Source organism: Neopsephotus bourkii, unplaced genomic scaffold (genome assembly GCF_033783945.1).
Source record: "Neopsephotus bourkii isolate Nb327-2 ecotype Australia unplaced genomic scaffold, CSIRO-AGI_Nbou_v1 NB_882, whole genome shotgun sequence".
Lineage (NCBI taxonomy): Eukaryota > Metazoa > Chordata > Aves > Psittaciformes > Psittacidae > Neopsephotus > Neopsephotus bourkii.
Window position 1 is genome coordinate 53591 of NW_026901376.1, and position 19634 is coordinate 73224.

The 19634-nt window shown below is 43.0% G+C and overlaps 2 protein-coding genes across 4 annotated transcripts in view; one reads left to right on the top strand and one right to left on the bottom strand.

Annotated features, from left to right (window-relative positions):
* LOC133214227 (cytochrome P450 3A9-like) overlaps positions 1–19634 on the top strand; it is an 89372-nt gene that overhangs the window by 10384 nt on the left and 59354 nt on the right. The gene's annotated exons all lie outside the window — the stretch shown is intronic.
* FOXK1 (forkhead box K1) overlaps positions 1–19634 on the bottom strand; it is a 48244-nt gene that overhangs the window by 6891 nt on the left and 21719 nt on the right. For 2 of the 3 annotated variants that reach the window (XM_061356962.1, XM_061356961.1), the window contains exons 2-5: positions 14620–14817; positions 4036–4192; positions 2663–2809; positions 705–898 (exon numbers count right to left, since the gene is read on the bottom strand). In XM_061356962.1, coding sequence (XP_061212946.1) covers positions 705–898; positions 2663–2809; positions 4036–4192; positions 14620–14817 — 696 coding nt within the window. Of the gene's footprint in view, positions 1–704; positions 899–2662; positions 2810–4035; positions 4193–14619; positions 14818–19009; positions 19308–19634 lie in introns of those variants that run through there. The other variant, XM_061356963.1, reaches the window with a different exon arrangement.

The window sequence follows — 19634 nt, forward strand, 5'->3', positions numbered from 1 at the left end:
GCATCCCACCTCTGGTCCCACAGAGGCACCAAACACACAAGGAATTGAACATTTCTTTAAAGACAAAGGAAAGAGAAGCTGATCAGCTGAAAACCTCTCCTCCTGCTTCCTCCCCCTCATTTTACCAGACAAAAAAAGGTGTGGGAGGAATGTTACATGAAACTGCTCCAGCTAGTGCTGAATTGCAAGCCTTATCCTCACAGCTATAGGGCTCAGAGAAAGCTCTCTCTGCACACAGCTCCTCTTTTGCAGTTACACTGCAGTGGCTACACAGAATCCCCCATTGCTTCACTGCTGACAACCACAATCGACACGGTCTTTCCCTATAGGAGAGTGTTTCAAATACCAGAGAAGTTATTCCTCCTATGATCTAATCCACATCTAAACACAGCTTTCCTGAAGTGAGGGACTGGCATCTGAAAATACTCCAGTGATAAATGCTCTGAATTTCTTTGAAATGATGCCAAACCAGATATGTTATTTGATGCGCTTTTGTAGTTTGCTTCTGGATTTTATTTTATCTTATCTTCCTTTTTGGTAAGCATTTAAGAAGTCAGAGCAATTTTCAGATTATGCCTCAGGACAATCTAACTGTATTAGCTCTCCAGTTAGACACAGCAGTAAAGTTTGCTCACTGTATGTTGGTTTTTGTTTGCTTTCTTTGTAATGAGTTTGGCATCGCGATGAGAGGAAACTCAAGTTACCTGGAGGAGAGAGGCCCAAAAGGTGTTCGGAAGCAGGACACTCCTCTTTGCCTTCGTTTTCTAAATGCTTGCTCTACTAGTTTGGCTTCAGAGGCAGGGTCAATTCGCCAAAAGGAGCCTTTTCCAGGCTCCTCCTGGGAGCGTGGGACTTTAATAAAGTAACGGTTCAAGGAGAGGTTGTGCCGAATGGAATTCTGCAGGAAGCAGAGGAATGAGATGATTATTTTGACAAGAGGATGTATATAACAAAGACGAATGGGTTTCACCACACAGCTTGGAAAAGTAAAATCCACACTGCCAGAATCAGTGGTGAAGGCAGACAGACACAAGTCACTCGACTCACACAGCTCCGAATCACAGAAGCGCTGCATGAGAAAACCTGAGGAAACATGTCAGAGTTTCTACTAACCATGCTGATGGGTTTGCTTGGTACTTAACTATCACTTAAAGACATCTGGAGCCAGGCAATGCAGTGACTTTTCTGTGGAAAGCAATGAAAGCAAAGCTTTTGCTGATGCAGGGGGAAATCACTGCAAACCACATCAGAACTCTCTCAAAAGACAGGCTTTATTTTAGGCAAGCAGAAAAATATTGCCTGAGCCTGTGCTGCTTACCTGCCAAATGATCACCAGGGTGCCCAAACATGCCCTAAAGGACACTGCATCTCATGGTAATCATAATGCAAGCCAGCCAACATGCCCTCAGACAGCTGTCTGAGAAGAATCCATCATCTGTGTGGCACTAGTCTGGCACTGTGCAGCTCTCCAGATGCTTACAAGACTATTTATGCTTTTAATTGCAAAAGCCCACCTCTTACTGGGTGTAGCTCTGTCTTTTGGGCTAGAGGAAAGGCTCAGTGAGCCCAGGTGTGCCCAAGCTCATTTCTGTTCCACTTTCAACACAAAACAAGAGCTTCTGTAGCAGCTTTAGACAACCTCTTCACAAATGAAGCCTTACAACATTATTGGTAGTGGGGAGGAAAAGGCAACTCATCCTCCACTGACATGCAGCTCTCTTTGAAGCAGGATGCAGTAACTGGTTCACAAAGCACAACTCTGCTGAGCAGGTTAAGGCAGGAAGTGAATTCCACAATTAATTAGAACTGCAGGGAAAAGCCAGGGAGGCAAAAATGTATTTATTCCAACTGTACTCAAAGTGCACCAAGTAGTACTGCTCCTGCCAGTTGAATGCAATGAAATCACCAGCTGCAAGAGGCTTTCCAGCTGCATTCGTGTGTTATATTCAAATCACAACACCTATTTGAGAAGTGTGATGCCAAGAAAAAGTCTGAAAGCAGGTGAAGCTGAGGTTTCTAAAACTTCGAAAGCAGCCCTCAAATGAACACTTAAGCTTGATTTAGCATGTGTTAACTACATCCAAACTCTCCTATGAAGCTGGTCAGATTTCCTTTAATACCACAAGAAACACACAGACTCCAAGTCCCCCCAGTTCTCATTCTGAGATTCAAAACTTGCCAACTGTGACTTAGGCAATGCAGTCGATACAGTGGGAAAACAAAACATCTGGGATCATTTAATGTATTGTGGTTAAAAACTGGGACCTTGGTTTTGGGTTGGCCGCCTTCTGCCTGGACAGATTCATGCCAAACAAAGACCAGGTAAAGGACTGAGCAAGATTAAGGCAAGCATCTGGGCAAAGGAGTGACTGTTAGCAAGGATGTGGGAGAATAAACATACAAAAATGAAAGATGCATGAGTAAAGCATTAAAAGGGATTCAAGAACCCAAGAGCCCAATAGTAACACACTACATTGCCATAGAAAGTATTTAAAAATACTAATCACCCTCAAACAAACTAGCTAGCTTACATTAAACAAATTCACTCTGGGAACAGTCAAAGCAGCTCTATTCCCAGTGCCCCAAAACTTTAATACATGCATTTCAAAGCAGATAAGCCCTGTCAAAGTAGTTTAAAAGCTTGTCGGTGTCAAGAACTCACCTGCCAGCCTTTGTCAGCAGTTCTGTAATATGGATAATGCTTGGTAATGTGGGCATAGATCCCACTTAGTGTTAATTGCCTGTCCTGTGCTGAAGATATAGCTTGCACAATTAGCTGAGCATAAGAATAGGGTGGCTTGGATTCATCCTAAGGAGAAAACCAAACAAATTTAGTCACTAGCAAATAATTCTTACATTGGAATGTACCAACAACACAAACTGAACAAGCACACTGGGCTGTAATTTTCACGGATGCTAAGACAGCATCTGGGGCAAATAAGAGCAGCATCAACCTCTTCCCTTTCACTCCTGTTTAGTACTGCCAAATCCCAATTTACCACTGAGCCAGATTAAAGTATCGCCTTCCCTCTCCCCACAAGCACACACAAAAAACCCCATCTTAAATCTGATTCCATTCCTCACCAAATCTACCACCAGCTTAGAGCAGCACAAGGAAGAGGATCAGGACACACAATTGAAAGCAGAGTTAGAGCATGCAGGGTATGTTTACAGCTTTCACTGTTTATGAAACTAAAGCCTTCAATTCTGCCTAGCTACAACTACACTCTGCTAGGAAGGTTTCATGCAAGCCTGCTATCAGTTCTCCTCCCAGCAACAAGCTCGATATGAAACTTGATCCCGTCCCTTCCCCTCTCCAGCAGGATTTGTTTCATTCTAGGAACTGTAATTTGTTTGCCAGATCTCATATTCCCAGCTTGTCATATTACTCCATCAAGAAAAGCGCTTCTTGTCTCAAGGGAGAATTCAAGCTACAAAAAAAGCCATCCAGTATTGTGCTCCTCCACCCAGTCCCAAATCAGGTGGTTTTGGATCTAAACCTTTAACTTTGATCTGAAGATCAGCTTACCAGAATAAAATCGTATCATTATAACTAAGTTATGTTTTAATCTAAATTCCATTTGCTACTCTTTTCATTTAATGCTTGCTTGACAGGCCTGCATCTTTGTTTTAAAGTCAGACTACAGATTTCTCATGGCAAGGATCTGGTTTCTTCCTCTGCTTCCCCTTTCTCCAACTGTGTTTTGCAAAATACCATTAATTAAAAGGCAAAACCAAGACTCTGGATTTACTGCACCTCTTTATGGGTTCTTGATTTATCAAACAAGCAAAAAGAAATTCTTCTTCCTTAACCATTTTAGTCAATGACTTGCATACGGTTTGGGCAGCTAAGAAAGCAGATTCATCCTCTACCACTATTAAGACACTGGTTTGAGAGCACGGTTTCAGAAACCTGGAGGATACTGTACACAGCACCCTTAGACCCCTTTTAACTACATCCACCACTAGCAACAAAGTCCAGATCTTAATAAGCAATCCCATGAGCCCTGCTGGGTAAGTTATGTTGCTTTGAACCTTTGGGCTGTCCCCGCCAGATGCATCTGCCTGCTGTTCTGATGCTGCTTTTGCAGCATACTCTGCCGCCAGCTGCAGATCCGAGGTAATGTTGTGAACAAAGCGATATCCTGAGGATCCAGCACCACGTGGACTGGCCGGGCAGGAATTGGGAACACTGGAGAAACAAGAAGAAAACAGAGTTATCTATTACTTCATTTATTAACAAGACATATAGTTCTTACTCTGAGGTACAGTAAAGCTCCCAGGTCACTGAGAAGCAGATATGTACTGGACTTATTTTTATCCCTGCGGCTTATCCAAAGCCCAGACAGATTGAGAAAATAAAGGCAGAGATAAAACTGGAATTCCTACAAAGTCCAGACACCCCTCCCACCACACACTTTCTGCAATCACAAGACAGCAGAGTCTCAAAGTATTAAACAATTGCTCTGTGTTTAGAGAAGCACTTCAAACTACATAGAACTTCCAACAACATATACTCTATCAGGGATGAGTACAGAGCTTGGTATTATAAACTGTGAATGAATAACACACCACTCTTCTTATAATGCTAGTAATATTTAGTCAATCCTCCTAACAGATACAGGCTGTGCTGTTTTACACTATGGTAGTTGGAAGCATTCAGTGCAGGCATCTTGTCATGAACGTCGCCCGAAACAGCACCTGAGCTTCGTAAGATCACACACTGATCAGTGCCACACAGCTAGAGAAAGGTATTTCCTTAGCTCACCAGCACACAAATGAAGCTGGAAGAAGGGAAATGCAAACGCTCCCAATAGCATACAATGCAGAGGGCAGCTCACCCACAAGCTCTGGCTAGCACAGAGAAACCATTCAAAGTGGCAGGGTCACCACAAGATGGCATTACAGGAACAGCAACCGGGCAGCAAAGCTCTGCTAGAGCTCATAAAAAGCTACAAACAAATGAAAGCTGGCTATAATTTGCAGCACCACTCAGGCACACAGAAGTGAGCTTCAAGATGGGAACTAATCAGAAGGGCTTGTCTAGGGATCACATATCCCTAATCTGCAGAGTTGAAGGGATGGGAGGAGAGGAATGAGTCTGGGAATCTGATGTTCCCTTTCTCTGTCCTATGCTGTCAGGCAGTGAGGCAAAAACACCGGAGCTGAATGACATACAGCCAAATCCCAGGATTACATACGTCTTCTACATAAGAGCAGAGAAACAGGGAACAAGAAAGGAAAACAATACCCAGAAGATTTACATAGCAAAACAAGCAGTTCAAATGGCAGGAAAAGATGCAAACTGAAGCCCACAGCTGGGAACCAGGATTCAGGACAAGTGGCATAAACGATCCTCTTTATCAGTCAAACACCCAATAGCAGTGCTAATCCTGACACAGATCAATGCAGTAACTGACACTCATTAGAGGACTACTGAATGCTGTATAAAAAAGCAGAACATGATCCCTTCCTCCAAAAGGGGACTGTCTAAATAGCTTCCCCCCCCCCATACACAGGCTGACAGGAAACTGTGAGACAGCCCTTATTTGTTCAATGGGCAATACCTTCAGCACATAAGCAGTCTGACAGTGTAAGCAATGACCAGTTCCTACCACAGTCCAGCCTGTAAATTGAGAAACACTGCTTCTCCTTGTGGTGTCTCTGCAAATGGCTGCAGTGCTGAGCTCAGCAAAACCCAGACTGGTTTCTTTTAGAAGAAAGTTATAGGGTGGGGGCCAGAGGAGGAAGAAAATGCAGCAGAAATACCCAGCCACAACAAACCCCTGCAACAGGAAACCCGTTTTCCTTATATTAGAGATATGCAAAGTGTGGCACAGCACCTGGTAACCCTTTCAGCAATAGTCTTTGGCACGAACGGGTGATGCGGAAGCGCGGCAGGAGGGTGCACGATACATCATGCTGATGAGCCTATATGTATAAATCTCCCTTTGCCAGAGATAAAGGCATTTCAAAATGTCTTTCAAAAATCAGAAACCTGTTTGTGCAGGAAAATGAATCGAAGTTTGCTATTCCACGCTCTGAACCTGCTCTGGAAGTGGCTAATGCTAAACCACAGAAGACGCTGTGGATGTCTTAGCATTCACATGGGAGCTAGTGTGAATTTAATTATTCTGCTGTCATTTTTCAATAGCTTCTCCACATACACACTTCTTCTAATGTGTACATCATTACAAATGAAAGCCATTTCCATACATGAAACAATGACAAAGCAACAACACAGCCATTCTTTTTATCTTCGTGTTTGGCACCCGAGCATTTCTTGTAACACACAGACTAGGAATGGAACTCGATGAAACAGAGTTGTCCCATTTTCGTCTTCGTCTGCAGAAATACCCGAACAGCAAACCAAAACTCAGGTTAAAGACATGGAAGAGCTTCAGTAAACTCATGCTCTGCAAAGACCTGTGTTTCTTTAGGTTTTTAATAGACTAGCATGGCTTCAAAGATTACCTCATGCAATTCAGATACAAGAACTGATTTGTTTCTTCAAGATCAGCAGAGCAAGTAGTTCAGCTTTTAGTATTCCAATCTTAGCTTCTGAGCCCGATAATGAGTTTTAAGTATGATCTATGATCTCTTGCCCTTTTTATTTAATTAGAAAAACCAAAGGGAAAACCCCTTACCCTGCAGGGCTGTGATTCTCCTGAGTGCTGCCAAAGCCCCTCCAACCTGAAGTGCTGTTAACTTTAAGCCTCTTCCAGTAGATAGTCACTGAAGAACATGACAGTGCCCTAAAGGAGCAGCTATCCCTTGGGACACCCACAGCAGCATCTGAAGATTTGGAAGAGGTATTCTTTTACCAGAATGAAGCACTTGTGTCCAGGTAGGCCTGCTTCCTTTCAGCCTGGATCAATGATCAAATGAAGAGACACGGGCACAGAACAAGCAACACAAACAGGGTAAACACGTGCTGTTGAGTGTTCAAGCTCTCAGTCAACCATCAGAGCTGCTCTTCAGAGAGAAGGGAGAAAGAGCTGAATACTGGACAAAAACAAGGGGACACAATCTGTCCTGCTCCCCCCTGTTCCCAACAGGGGACAGGAGGAGTGAAGAAATGGTTTCACTAAAAATATCCCTCTGAGGGTTAAGTTAAAATTAAACATTAGAGCAGTCAAAAGAAAACAAGCAAACACAATGCAGTGACATCAGTTTCCTGGAGTTCCTGGAATTCTCCTCGCCACCCAGATCTGGGGGCTGGCTGGGGATGCTTGCATGCACTCACACCCCCTTGAAAAATATTATGGAACAAAAAGACTTTTCCCTGCAAACACCTGTTTGTGCCATAAACCAAAAATCATGTGTGGGGACAGTGATTACGACTTGCTGGACATTAACAGGGCATCAATACTTGGCAATAACTTGATCCACTTTGATATTAAACCCTAAAACCATAGCTAGGTCTGCAATTTCCCCAGCTCTCAGACATCCTAACTTACTTAGACAGTGATCCATGCTTACTGTCCATGCAGACAATCTCATCTTACAAGCAATTCAACCTGATTTGGGTTAAGCACATCTACCACAGAAGAAAGCATTTTGGAGAGGAAGCAAGTATTTCATACCACTGAAAAACACACACAGCGTGTAAGCAAACCTGCTGCAGTTACCCACAGTCTTAATCCGGTGGCACCACGGTTAATGCCTCAATTTCCAGAGATCTTTGACACCCACTGAGGATTCAGCATCTCAACTTCAAGCACTGACTGCAGCCAGCCATTGAGCCACAGTTCCCCATATACCACGCTGAGACTCAGCTTTAGAAGCTGACTACAACCACGTGCTGTATCGTATCAGTCCTTTGCAGCATGTTTTCCATTTAATATTTAACTCTTCTTCAGCTGGAAGGCCAGAACGATGAGGGCTGAATGCAGTGTCTGCAATACATTCACCCACGTAAAGGGCAGAATACCTTTTAAACACGGGGTTTAACTTCTGGCTAGTGAGAACATAACGGGTCTTTGTAGCATCACGATTCACTTTCAACTCCTGCCAACAAGAATCCAGCCTCTTAAGTTCACAGCACTTGCTAGCAACAACAATTAAATCTTTAAATGCCAGCTGCTGGAGAATATGTACAACTTACTGCATTGATTTTGGACATTTCAACAGAAGTATGCTTTAACTAAAGAATCAAAAATGGGGTGCAGCAGTGTGTGCATGGTGTGCCCATACTGAGGACACTGTGTTGCTTGTCTCTTCTCATTTCAATAAAAAAGGAGACAGCAGATTCACAGAAGGCACTGATGAGATCACTAGGATCAGCAGAGATACAGAACAGATTCCATACAGGAAACAGTTTTGAGACAGAAACTGAGGCACAAGGCAGCAGAGCCTATAAAAACAAAGCCAAGGCCTATTCAGCTCCTGACCTCTTTTGACAGAAGAGATGGTGAATACAAAATGGAGCTAAGTATCACGTCCAACCCAAGAGAAAGTGCTTCTACACTTGCAGTTACATACAGCATGTGCAGTAACATGCAGCAAGACAGGGTTGATGCTAAAAGGCTATATGAAAACAGAAGGCTATTATACAAGTTCTGGGGGAAAGGAGGAAGACAAGGAATCCATGAGGGGCTTTATTAAACAGATGGTCAGGAAGTCCCTGCTCTGAAGCAGTCCTTGATCCAAGAAAATGGTGGAGGCAAACTGCACATAGGTTACCATTGCTCTGTTTTTTCTGTGTTCTTATACTACTCCAAAGACACTTATCTGAGGCAGAATACTGCGCTAGAGGGACCTGTTGCCTGAGCACATAGAGAGATCCACATGTAAAGACCTCCAGATGCTCTCAATAAAGACCACATTTTACAGACTGGGGGAAAACCAATATAAAATAACGAAGCAACAAGTGGTTAAATGATTTATTTATGGTCATAATACAAGTCTATGAACATGCTGGGAACAGAAACACTCCCAAACTCTGGCGCCAATTTCCCCAGAAGGAGAGGCAGTGGAAGAATGCAAGAAAGTTGCTCTATTACTTAATTCCGTTCTTTTCCACAAAAAAGGTATCCATAGGGATCAAGCTAGAAAGGCTTAGTTTAAGCCAGGTATATGAATAAAGCACATATCCTCTTTATGACGAAAAGGAAAGATAACCTGGGATCCCACATAAAACTGGTCCCCTGGAGTCTGCACTGCTGAAGAGGAAAAATCCACCTTTTCAATTCTGCGGGTTAGGATTTGGTATGTACATGGGCACTGCCTTTGAAAAATGCCCAAATGCACGTTTGTGAAGCAGGTCCAAGAGACTCAGCAGTGGTAGGAGTTACAAGCACAGCGATAACACCAATACACAGATTTCTGTCTGAATAGGCAATTTTTTTAAAGCCCCTATGGAGTACAAAGGGAGAATCCTAATTTCTTAACATCTTAGCCACCAGCCTCCTCCTCAAATGCAAGTTGGAAGTGTGTTGCCAGGCACACGAAAGACTATGGCTAAAGAAACACAGCAAACCTCAAACTACCTCTATATTGCATTTCATAAGCCTGCAAAAAGGGGCACCAAAAGATACAGGGACACTCTACGTGCAATCAGCAAGAATCAGGTCAAAGTACAACACTTCAGCTTGCAAAACAAGCATTTCCACGATACCCCAATCAGCAATAATGGGTGAGAATTCTCTGCTGCTCTTTCCTTCCCCGGCCTAGCCCCAAAATCGTAACTCAAAGAAAGGCAAGTCCTTGCACGTTGCATGCTTCAGACAGGTTTCAGAAACAATCACAAGTGGTGAGACTGCCAAACCAAGCTGGATTTTGATGTGAAAGGAGAAATCTGAGCACTACCCTGCCTGCTTAAAGCTGAAACAAACCCAAAGCTGTCGAACAAGCCACAGGGAAAGTTAACTATCTGCAGAAGTTGAATCTCTTGTTACTTGTCTGTGCTCCAGCGGTTCCTCTCTTCAAAAGGAAGTGAGCTCACTCCAACCGTGGATTCAGTGAACATTTTATACTGGTCAGGGGAAGTGCTTGTGTAGCTGGTGACATCTGCAACCCTTCCTCCAGCACATGGTTTGGCACATCTCCTCTAGCACATGGTCCATTATCTGAAACAAACATGCGTAGGAACTCCCAAGCCCGGTATAGATTGCTGCTCTTCCTTAGATGATGTGCATACATCACACTTAGTTGGCTTGTGGTTTGGAGACAAGGGTGATTAAAAATAATCACTGGGTTGTCCAACTGTGGGAGTTACCCGAGCTGTGTATTCAGCCCGAATGCAGGAAGTAATGTATAACCCAGACAATGCAAAAGAGCCTGTAAAAAACCTGCCTTGGAGCTCTTCACGGGCTTTTGCAGTTAAATGGCTAACAGTGCTATAGGAAGAAGGAAAGCCTGAATGAAACAGAGCAGGCGATACCTATGCATCCTATTCCGGTGACTGAATGCAGCCACTGAAGTCAGGGTTCATTCAGCTTCCCACTATACACCTTCAGAGGAAATGTGCAAGTTCAGAGTAAATCCCAAGTGATTTGAATCAGTGCTGTATGGCTGTCCTGGAGCCTATTAAAATGCACTCCCTTTTCCTAAGCCAAGCCTGAATCAAAACAGGGCCAGCATTTGCACATTCACCATAACATGCCTCACACACACTCTTCTGTCATGCTTTACAGCATAAAAGCTCAATATATAATTTATCTACTACACACTCTTGGAAAATAGTAATTACACTATAGATGCATAAAAATCAGACTATGAATTTAAATGACCTGTTAAAGGCCACAGAACAGGTTGATAGCTAAGCCAAGATAACTGCAATTAGCTCAAGTAATCCACTGTCAGAGCATGCAATACATTACTGAACTAATTTTGCCTAGTGGAAGTAAGCAAAAAATGAAATAAAGAGTAAAGAGTTTGAAGAGTATAGCTTATGAAACCATGGCAATTCAGCTCACATCTTCTGGTTTACTGATCAAGCTTATAAAACAAAAGAGCAGAAGGATGCCAGATGAACTTTCATTATTCATACCATTAATTTCATTGTAAACTAGATATCGACCCTTCCAGTAATGGTGGAACATGGGCAGGTACATTAAGTACTAACAGTTAAAATACAAATTTGGGGGCACACACAAACATGTACCAGCGTAGCATTAACACAGACCCTCACCAGACACTTCTCAAGCACTGGTTCTCACAGGGCTCTAAGGGCTCTTCCTCCTACATGCCACCATTGTTTCTTTTATTGATAAAGACTGTATATGAGCTAACTATCCATGCCCTTGCAGTGAAAAACAAGCACAAGACAAGAGTGTTCAAGCCCACGATCATTTTGGTGCAGAGATAAGCCAGACCTAGCAGCTGTAAAATATGAATACCGATACTGACCTCCGTAGTGCAGCATTTAGTATTTCTTTGTTGCAGCTTTTTAAATATATATAGATCAGTGAGAACATAATTGCTATTTAGAACAGGGAAGCATGCACACAGAAATAATTTCATTTTCATAAATACCCCAACCCTGAGGTGCAGTGCTGGAGAGATGCTTTGTGGAAAACTGAGTTAAGTTACTACTACAGGGTCATTAACACCAATTGGAAGATAATAAAAGGCAAACTAAACACTGTAAATCTGAACTCCAACTCAGCATGACTTTGAGACCAGGAAAAGGCTCCTACATCACCCGTTGTCTATGTAGATCTCTTTATAACCCAAGCACGAGCTACTCTGGGGACTAAACTGCAGCATACATATGGAGTCACATTCAAATAGACATTGTGGCCTTACAGCAAAACCCAGCAAAGCCAAGTGTTTGTAGCATAGGTGAGGAACTTCACGTCACCAGTGTCACCCAGAGAGGATCCTCCAAATGCAAGCTGCACAACCTTAAAGCCATGTATCAGAAAACTGTCCCCTTAACACCTCAAACTGTAAATCATTTATATGTCCCAACAGGCAGGGCTGAATTTAACCACAGTACGCGTGGTTTTCACTCAGCTTTTCAATGCCTTGAATCTACTGAGATTTGGTGCTACTCCACCCTTTCTTATGCTGTGTAAAATGGCAGGCTGCTTCTACGGACTTCTCACCACCACAGTGGCCTCTTCCTTTTTGGAACATGCATGTCTGTCTTTTCTTAAAAGGAATTCTGAACTCAAAGCAGGAAGAAATAAGCCATGCCTGTGTGTAAGCCTCACAGCACGCCGCCAGCCAACATTTTCCCTTAAAGCTGTACAACCACATTCAAACTACATCTCCAAACGGCCCCTCCTGCAGAGGAAACACCTAGCTAAGAAAACAGTGGATGCATTTCTCCCTAGGAGTAAGCAGGAATCTTGCTTTGCAAAGCTGCTGAGGGTGGCCGGCTTGGTTTTGTTTAACTAAAGCTCATTCCCTCTCGAGGCGTGCACTTTGCAGAGGGAAAATAAATAGGCTGGGGAAAAAAAAAGATCCCCCAGAAGCTTGCAGGGGGGGAACCCGCAGGGCAGCAAGCTGCAATGTAAACAGGGAGGCAGAGCAGAGCAGGCCTATGGGTCAGGAGGGCAGGGCTGGAGCTACAAGCGCAGGTACAGCCCCTGACCCGCACTGGGGCGGAGGCAGGAAAAGGGGCCAGGAGCAGCTTTCCAAAAAGGAAATTTCACCCTGCCCAGGATTTCCAAACTGCAATAATTTTCCATGGGCCAATCAGGGAGGAGCGAGGCAAACGCACCAAATTAGGAAAGTAAATACTAGAAGGGGGAGAGGGAGGAGAGCCCTGCTCTGAAACCTCCTCCCAGAACCAGCCATGGGAGTATGGGTCCCATTGCTGAGCCCCCGCCAGCCCTGCCCCTGGGAAAAGGTAGAGGACACTGTGACAGCCTCACCCACCACTGCAAAGCCACAAAGAGGGCAGAGAGCTGCCCTGAAAGCTAGAATGCATAGCTATGTGCTCCCTGGAGAGCATTGCCCTTCTTGGGCAGAAACACCCAAATCCCTTCCCAATGCCTGGCCCACAGAGTGTAAGAGCTGCAAGACCCTGCCTGGGGAGAGGGAATGGTTGAAGGGGCCGAGCAGAGATGTTTACAAATGTGTCAGGCCCTCCTCTGCAAGAGGAACTCGGAAATGAAAGGGGTTTGGCAAGTGAAACCTCAGATGTCTTTTGAGGTTTTCTGAAGACTTGGCTGGATTAGCTTCTGCTCAAGACAAACGGATGCAATCATTAATCATTCTTAGTAAACACTCTGTTAGGGGCCGAGCACAATTCAACACTACTATTTCCACTTTCTCCTTATGCAAAAGAAACATTCTCCGGGAGTCAAATATCAGTTGCAGGCATATGCCAGAGTCAAAAGATACAGCCTGTGTTAGTAACAGAAACCACACTGTGCTGCTGCTTTGCGCAAGATGACTGAATGGAAACTAACTACCATATGTTGGCAAAGAAACCACCCCCCTCCCCTCCCAGCAACAAGCTTCATCTAAAAAGAGAAGGTTAAATATAAACTAAAAGCAGTGCCTGAACAGAGGACTAAAACCACAGCTACCTCCAGCCCCCTCTTTCTAGAATATCTGCACTGCACATCTGTGCAGCTCTGCAAGACAGGCGGAAAAACCCAAACAAGCAAGCGCTTGCAGATCTATGCAAACCCAAACTGGCTTCATTGTGACACTGAAGTCGTTTTCAGCCACATATATTTGAATACTACTCACTGAATTAGTGCTGTCAGAAGATGTTTGTGTATTACATCTTTTTATAGATGCCCAGACAAGAAAACAAACCAAAGGCTATTACTGTTACCAGCTACACTCTTGCTATTCCAAGGCCCGCAAGTTTTAAACCTCTCACGCATCATCCTATACCAGGAGTCTGTTTTACTTTATAAAATATATTACACTTCAGGCAGCAGCTTTAATGTTAAAAGAGATTAAACTGCAACTCCATAGCATCAATTCTTCACTGAGAAAGAGAGAAAATATTCCAGACAGTAACTCAATGGTCAGGTTATTTCCACCGCACGTTCATGAATCAGATAGTTTACAAAACAGGATGCTCACACAGATGTACATTCAGATTGCTACAGCCCCTCAGTACATGGTCAGCATCCTACCCCCATTTCCTTCTATTCCCAGGAAACCACGTGCCAATGGCCACCCTTGTCCCTAACTTCAGATAACACCAGCACCACCCAGCAACAACAGAATATTATTGAGATAAAAATAAAACAGGCGGTCCTAACATAGAAAGTATTTGCCTGCTTTCTCTTCTCCAGGCATATAGGTAGCTCTTGATAGATATTTCTAATTCCATTGCCAAAGATAGACTAGTAACTCTATAGTGTGAAACTAACACTTAAGTTCTCCCTCTGAACCCTGCAAGCTCTTAAACAAAACCCTTGTGCTCTATTTCAAGCCACCATAACACAGTTTTTAGCAGCCTCCCATCGTTCTGAACAGCAGATTTTTCTGAACTAGCTATTATATATATGTATATAATATCATAGCTATTATATATATGTGTATATATTATATATACACACATATATATGTATATATTATATATATATATGAACTAGCTATTATATATATGTATACTAGCTATTATATATAAGTATACCAAACAAAAGAGAGCTGACAGACTGATGTCAGAGAACACACTCTGGATAGTTAACATCTTACCTGATAGTGCCTGTGGGGGACGGGAGGGGACTGACCACGCTCCGGAGATCCGGCTCCGGGATGTGGATCTTCAGAGGCGATATTTGAGGGTAAAGTGGCCGAAGGGGAGGTGAGGAGGCTTCCTCTTTTGCTTCCTCTTTATGGTATAAAGATGTGAACTGGATCTTTATAACCGTGCTAGGGAATCGGAAAGTACATCTGTAAGGGAAAGAAAGGGAAAAGTCAGTTTCACACATAGTAACAAATATGCTTAAGTGTTTCTGCATGCAATTGGTGAACCATTAATTCACTAAATCATTCATAGCACAGAAGCCCACCATTCTCTATAGCATCTTTCTGCTCAGCGTCCTGTGCAGAATCACTGATCATTCATAGATCTCTGTATCATAGTGTCATGTATCACCAAGTGATTAGATGCAAGCTGAAGGTTTGAGTAAGTTAAGTGATTTCCCCAAGGACATGTATTCAATCAATGACTAAGCAACATGCAGAATTATAGTGACAAACTCTTGGGTCCCTGCTATATCAAGGACTAGGATTCATCTTTTATTAGCTCCCTGCACATAACTCAGGAAGATACAAGTTACTAGAAAGTATTAAACCACAAGCAACATCGAGTACCAGAGCTATAAAATCCAGACAGGAACAAACAGCCTCCAGGTAAGACCAGGCAGCACTATTTAAAGACTGGCCTCTACATATTGTATAACTAATAGCCATTTATATCTTGCACATGATGCTAAAGGATCATCTAGCAGGTTTCAGATTAAAATACGTTCATTTACGAGTGCTTCCCTTTAGAACAACACGGGTTATAGCAAACAGGGTCCCTGCAAGCCTATGGGCCTAATCTCTTCTCCAAGTAACACTTCTTTCCCATTGTTATGTAGGGAAAAACAATAAAAACAAAATCCCACATCTCCAGGTGTAGCCTTCAGGAGATGCTGGGAAATGCAAAAGGAAACAAGTGCTGACATTTTCCATATTTGAACAGAAGGCTTTCTAATTTATAGCACCTACAATAGGCACAGGCCTGTAAGAGCGAGTGCTCTGCAATTCTTCTTATTGCACTTTAATTAGACAATCATGTGCAATCAATACGTGCTTTCCAGGGATCACTTCACTGATACTAAGGTTAAAGAAGCAGGAAATAAAAACCAGGTTTCACCGTGGGAAAGGCCAGCAGAGCACAGTAATTGTGCTGGCTTCCAGCATTTTGCCTACAGAAGGAAACGAAGGGACACAGGCAGTGTTGTTCTAGCACTGCCTATGCTAGATTCAATAATGCTAATGATGGTGCATTATTAAGTGCTGCCAGGTAACAGAAAGAGGTAGTCACAGATTTACTTGCTTGCTATCTTAATGCTATCGAGAGAAATGCAGAGAAACATCCTATTGCAGCTCTAAAACCACACTCTTGCTCTTCGTTCTCCTTCACAAGCTACTTCTGCTGTAAGGTAATGTTCAGAAGTCTGCTGTGAAGAGTGTTAAAATTGTCATTCAGGCATAAGAAACTCATTCCCGTCTCCCACCTCATCTCTCAAATGACCTGGCTAAGCATTCAGCAGCTTGGACTCACTATATCTCTGCTACATACAGCAGGAGTCTGCATTGCATTTAATTCACTTCAGAGGTCCTGCCACCTGCACTCTTTAATGTATTAAGTAAGAACATCATTGCTGGCAATGCAGCCTAATTGTGTTTATGTAACCCTTCGAAACACGGGTCCCTGCAGACTCAATACAGATGCACAACTCCAAACAGTAGTGTCTGTACCTTGCAGTGTCTTGCCAGCAGCAGGCACACAGCTCACTGACATGAATCCGAAACAAGATTGTTGAATCACTCTCTGGATTTTAAGCTTTCGTACTGTAACATAAATTTACTTAGAGGAAAGAGTAGAGAATATATAAATTTGCAATAAGCACCACGTGGACTGAGGCTCAATACCAGCATGAGCAAAGTTTCAGCATTTCTCAAGCCCCTGCTGGGGAAAAGCTGAGCTTGCTTTCAGAGAGGGATGGAATTCTCTGCTGTAACACCTGGTACTCAGCATTTTTCAATATCTGAGTCAAGGACAAATCAGTCCTTGTTTAACAGTGTTCAGTGCAATCCCAACCTGTTGCTGATCTCAACAGGCCTGACTGCACAGAGCCCTCAGGCAGTTTTGCAGCACTGTTTGGGCAGAACATCCCCACTGCAGCTTCACACAAGTAAGGAGCTTTATCCCACTGCCACTGAAGTCTTACTGTTCAGAAGGACCCAGTAATCCAAGGTCCACATCTACATGTTACTGCTTTCAGCTAATGGTGCAACTAACTCCTCAACCCTACAATACTCTGATGCTGTAACAAGGTTAGATAAAAAGTGATACTTGCACCCAAAACACTGTGAGACAGTCCCATCAGTCTGTGTGTACAAGCAATCTGTTACTTTTCCAGAACTACGAGTCAACCTGAAACATGAAGTGTAAGCTAACCAGTAAATGTGCTCAAAAAGCCCATCTACCACTGCTTTTCCTTGAGAGCCTCCCCTAAGCTATCCGATTCAGGCATGTGACTTACCCACAATCTCAGACTGGAACGAAGAGAAACAGGGAGGCTGGGCTGGGCTGACTACACAAGCAAACAATTTGCTGCCTGCTGTGATTTCATTTTTAGCAAGACAGGCTTCCCAATCCACTGAAGCACAACCCAGGACATAGAACTCGCTTGCACAGATTATGCTTGCTAGCACATATCTAGCCATTTTGTAAGGACCCAGCCCCAGAAAAATCAATGCTCACAACTTCAGAAGGCTTCTGCAGGCTCATCTCTGCTGGCTTCCAGTATTGACACTGCCTGCAAAGCCAAGGTGGGAGTCATTTATCTGATTTATACTTTTACTCCTGTAAAAACCTGGGACCCAAGAAATGGAAATGCAATGTAAAACAGATTGTAAATTCCTGCAGAACTCCTCCCTGCCCCCAGGGGTGAGAAGGTGCCAGTCTCTACCACAGTAATGCAAACAGGGACAATGGCACAGCCCAAGACACTGCCTCAAATCAGCATAGATGCACTTACACTGGGGAACTGTGTCAATGAGAAAGCACAAAAGCATGATTTCTGAATCATCTTGTCACAGGAAGCTCACTTTTTATTACACTGAACCTGAATGCAATTTTAATGAGCTTTTCTAATTGTTCCCTTAATTAACCTCTTTCAGGCCAAAAGAAGATAACTCAAATTATATCAGGCAGGCCTGTTTAGGAGAGAGGCACATTAGTGCAGGATTTAAGCCTATGAGATCTATACTTCTAACAGAAGATAAGCAAGACAAGACAGACAGCCCAAGCAGAACTAAGCATGCATTCCTTAAGATGTCCCTGCCCGTGGCAGGAACTAGATAATCTTTAAGGTCCCTTCCAACCCAAACCAGTCTGTGATTCTAAGATTACTGTATGTATTTTGAATTATTTAAAATGTCTTATACTATTTGATTCATGTTGCATGATTCCTATCAAAGATGCATAGCAATTACTACTACTGCTTAACACTTCCATCATGAGAAGATCAATCCAGAAGTACAGACTTGACTCAACATAAAAGGCATAATGAAGGTAACCTGTACTTCCAAGTGTGCCTAAGAGGCAATTCTGAAGTACCTCTGAAACGTCTAGCTAATTAGAGGGGTAAGTTAATGGTCTGCAAAATCTTCTGGTCTTGGTACAGGCAGGAAGCAACCTGCGGCAGTTCCAGAACTGCTAAGTTTTACTTAATAGCCTGCTACAGAAAGGTACATCCTGTAACCCCTGCCCATATAAAGCATCTGGGTGGTACTCATACAGTGACAGTATGTTGCATACATCAATTCCCTGGGGGACAGGATTCCCATTTGTCCAGGATGCCTTGAATCAGTGAGAATAGAAAGCTTTATTTCAGTTGTGTTTAAAAACACACACACAAACGCCAACCTCCATAAGCTGCACGGAAACAATTCTTGCCTTCTTACATTACACAGGCAGAAGAAAGTCACAGAAAAATCGCAGTTCACAGACTCCATAAGCCCTCACTGAATGCATGCTGTATGTACAGAGGGAACCAAGGGGAAGGGAAGGAGTGCACATGCCACATACGGTTACAGTGACATAAAAGATCTTGCTAGAATTTCGTTTGGTTTAAGCAGGACAGATTTTCCCAGAGTTTCCTGGATGAGCCCTTTGCAGAGACAACACAGCACCCGTGCTACTGGGCATCCTTCATGTGGTGAACCAGTGACAGTGACCACAAGCATTTCATCTACATACGGTCTGAAAATGAAGTGCTAGGAAATGCTAGACTTTACATAAACAGCCACCCCTAAAGCAGAAAAACGGTTAGGTAAAAAAACCACCAACAAAATGATGCCATACCCTGCATGACTGTGAAAACCAGACATGTTCTCCCCCTCCTCAAAGTGCCTTTCACTCACAGATGCAAAGGAGAAGGAGATGCATTTGCCAAAACACAGTACCATGTTCAATAGAAGCTGTTACAGTCACTGATTTCTTTGTTAGAGCACCTCGAATGCTGTTCGACACTAAATGACTTCTGCAAAGATCTGCTGCATAAGAGCAAGAAAAGGCTATTTAAAGATTTTGAAAGAAGACAGGACTGGGCTGCATTTATGTTTTTACATTTACACTGTAGAAAAAGCACAGTGTCAAAATGGAGAAGACAAATCGTGAAAAACCCAAGGTGAAACATTATAAATATATATACAAAAATATACATATAAACACTAGAATGATATTTATATATATTACATAATATATATAAACAGAATATATAATACTGTATGCTATATATAAACATCATTCCAGTTTATTATGCAAAAGGGAATACCAGAAAAGTAAGTTGGAAGACTGCTACACATGCCCTGTCATCAGCAAGTTGGTACCATCTTTGTCTACTTTATCTTGCCATAATTCATGAAATCCTGTTATTCCTGAATGCTGTGGGTAGAAACACACCAGTAGCATCTGCATTACGAACCGG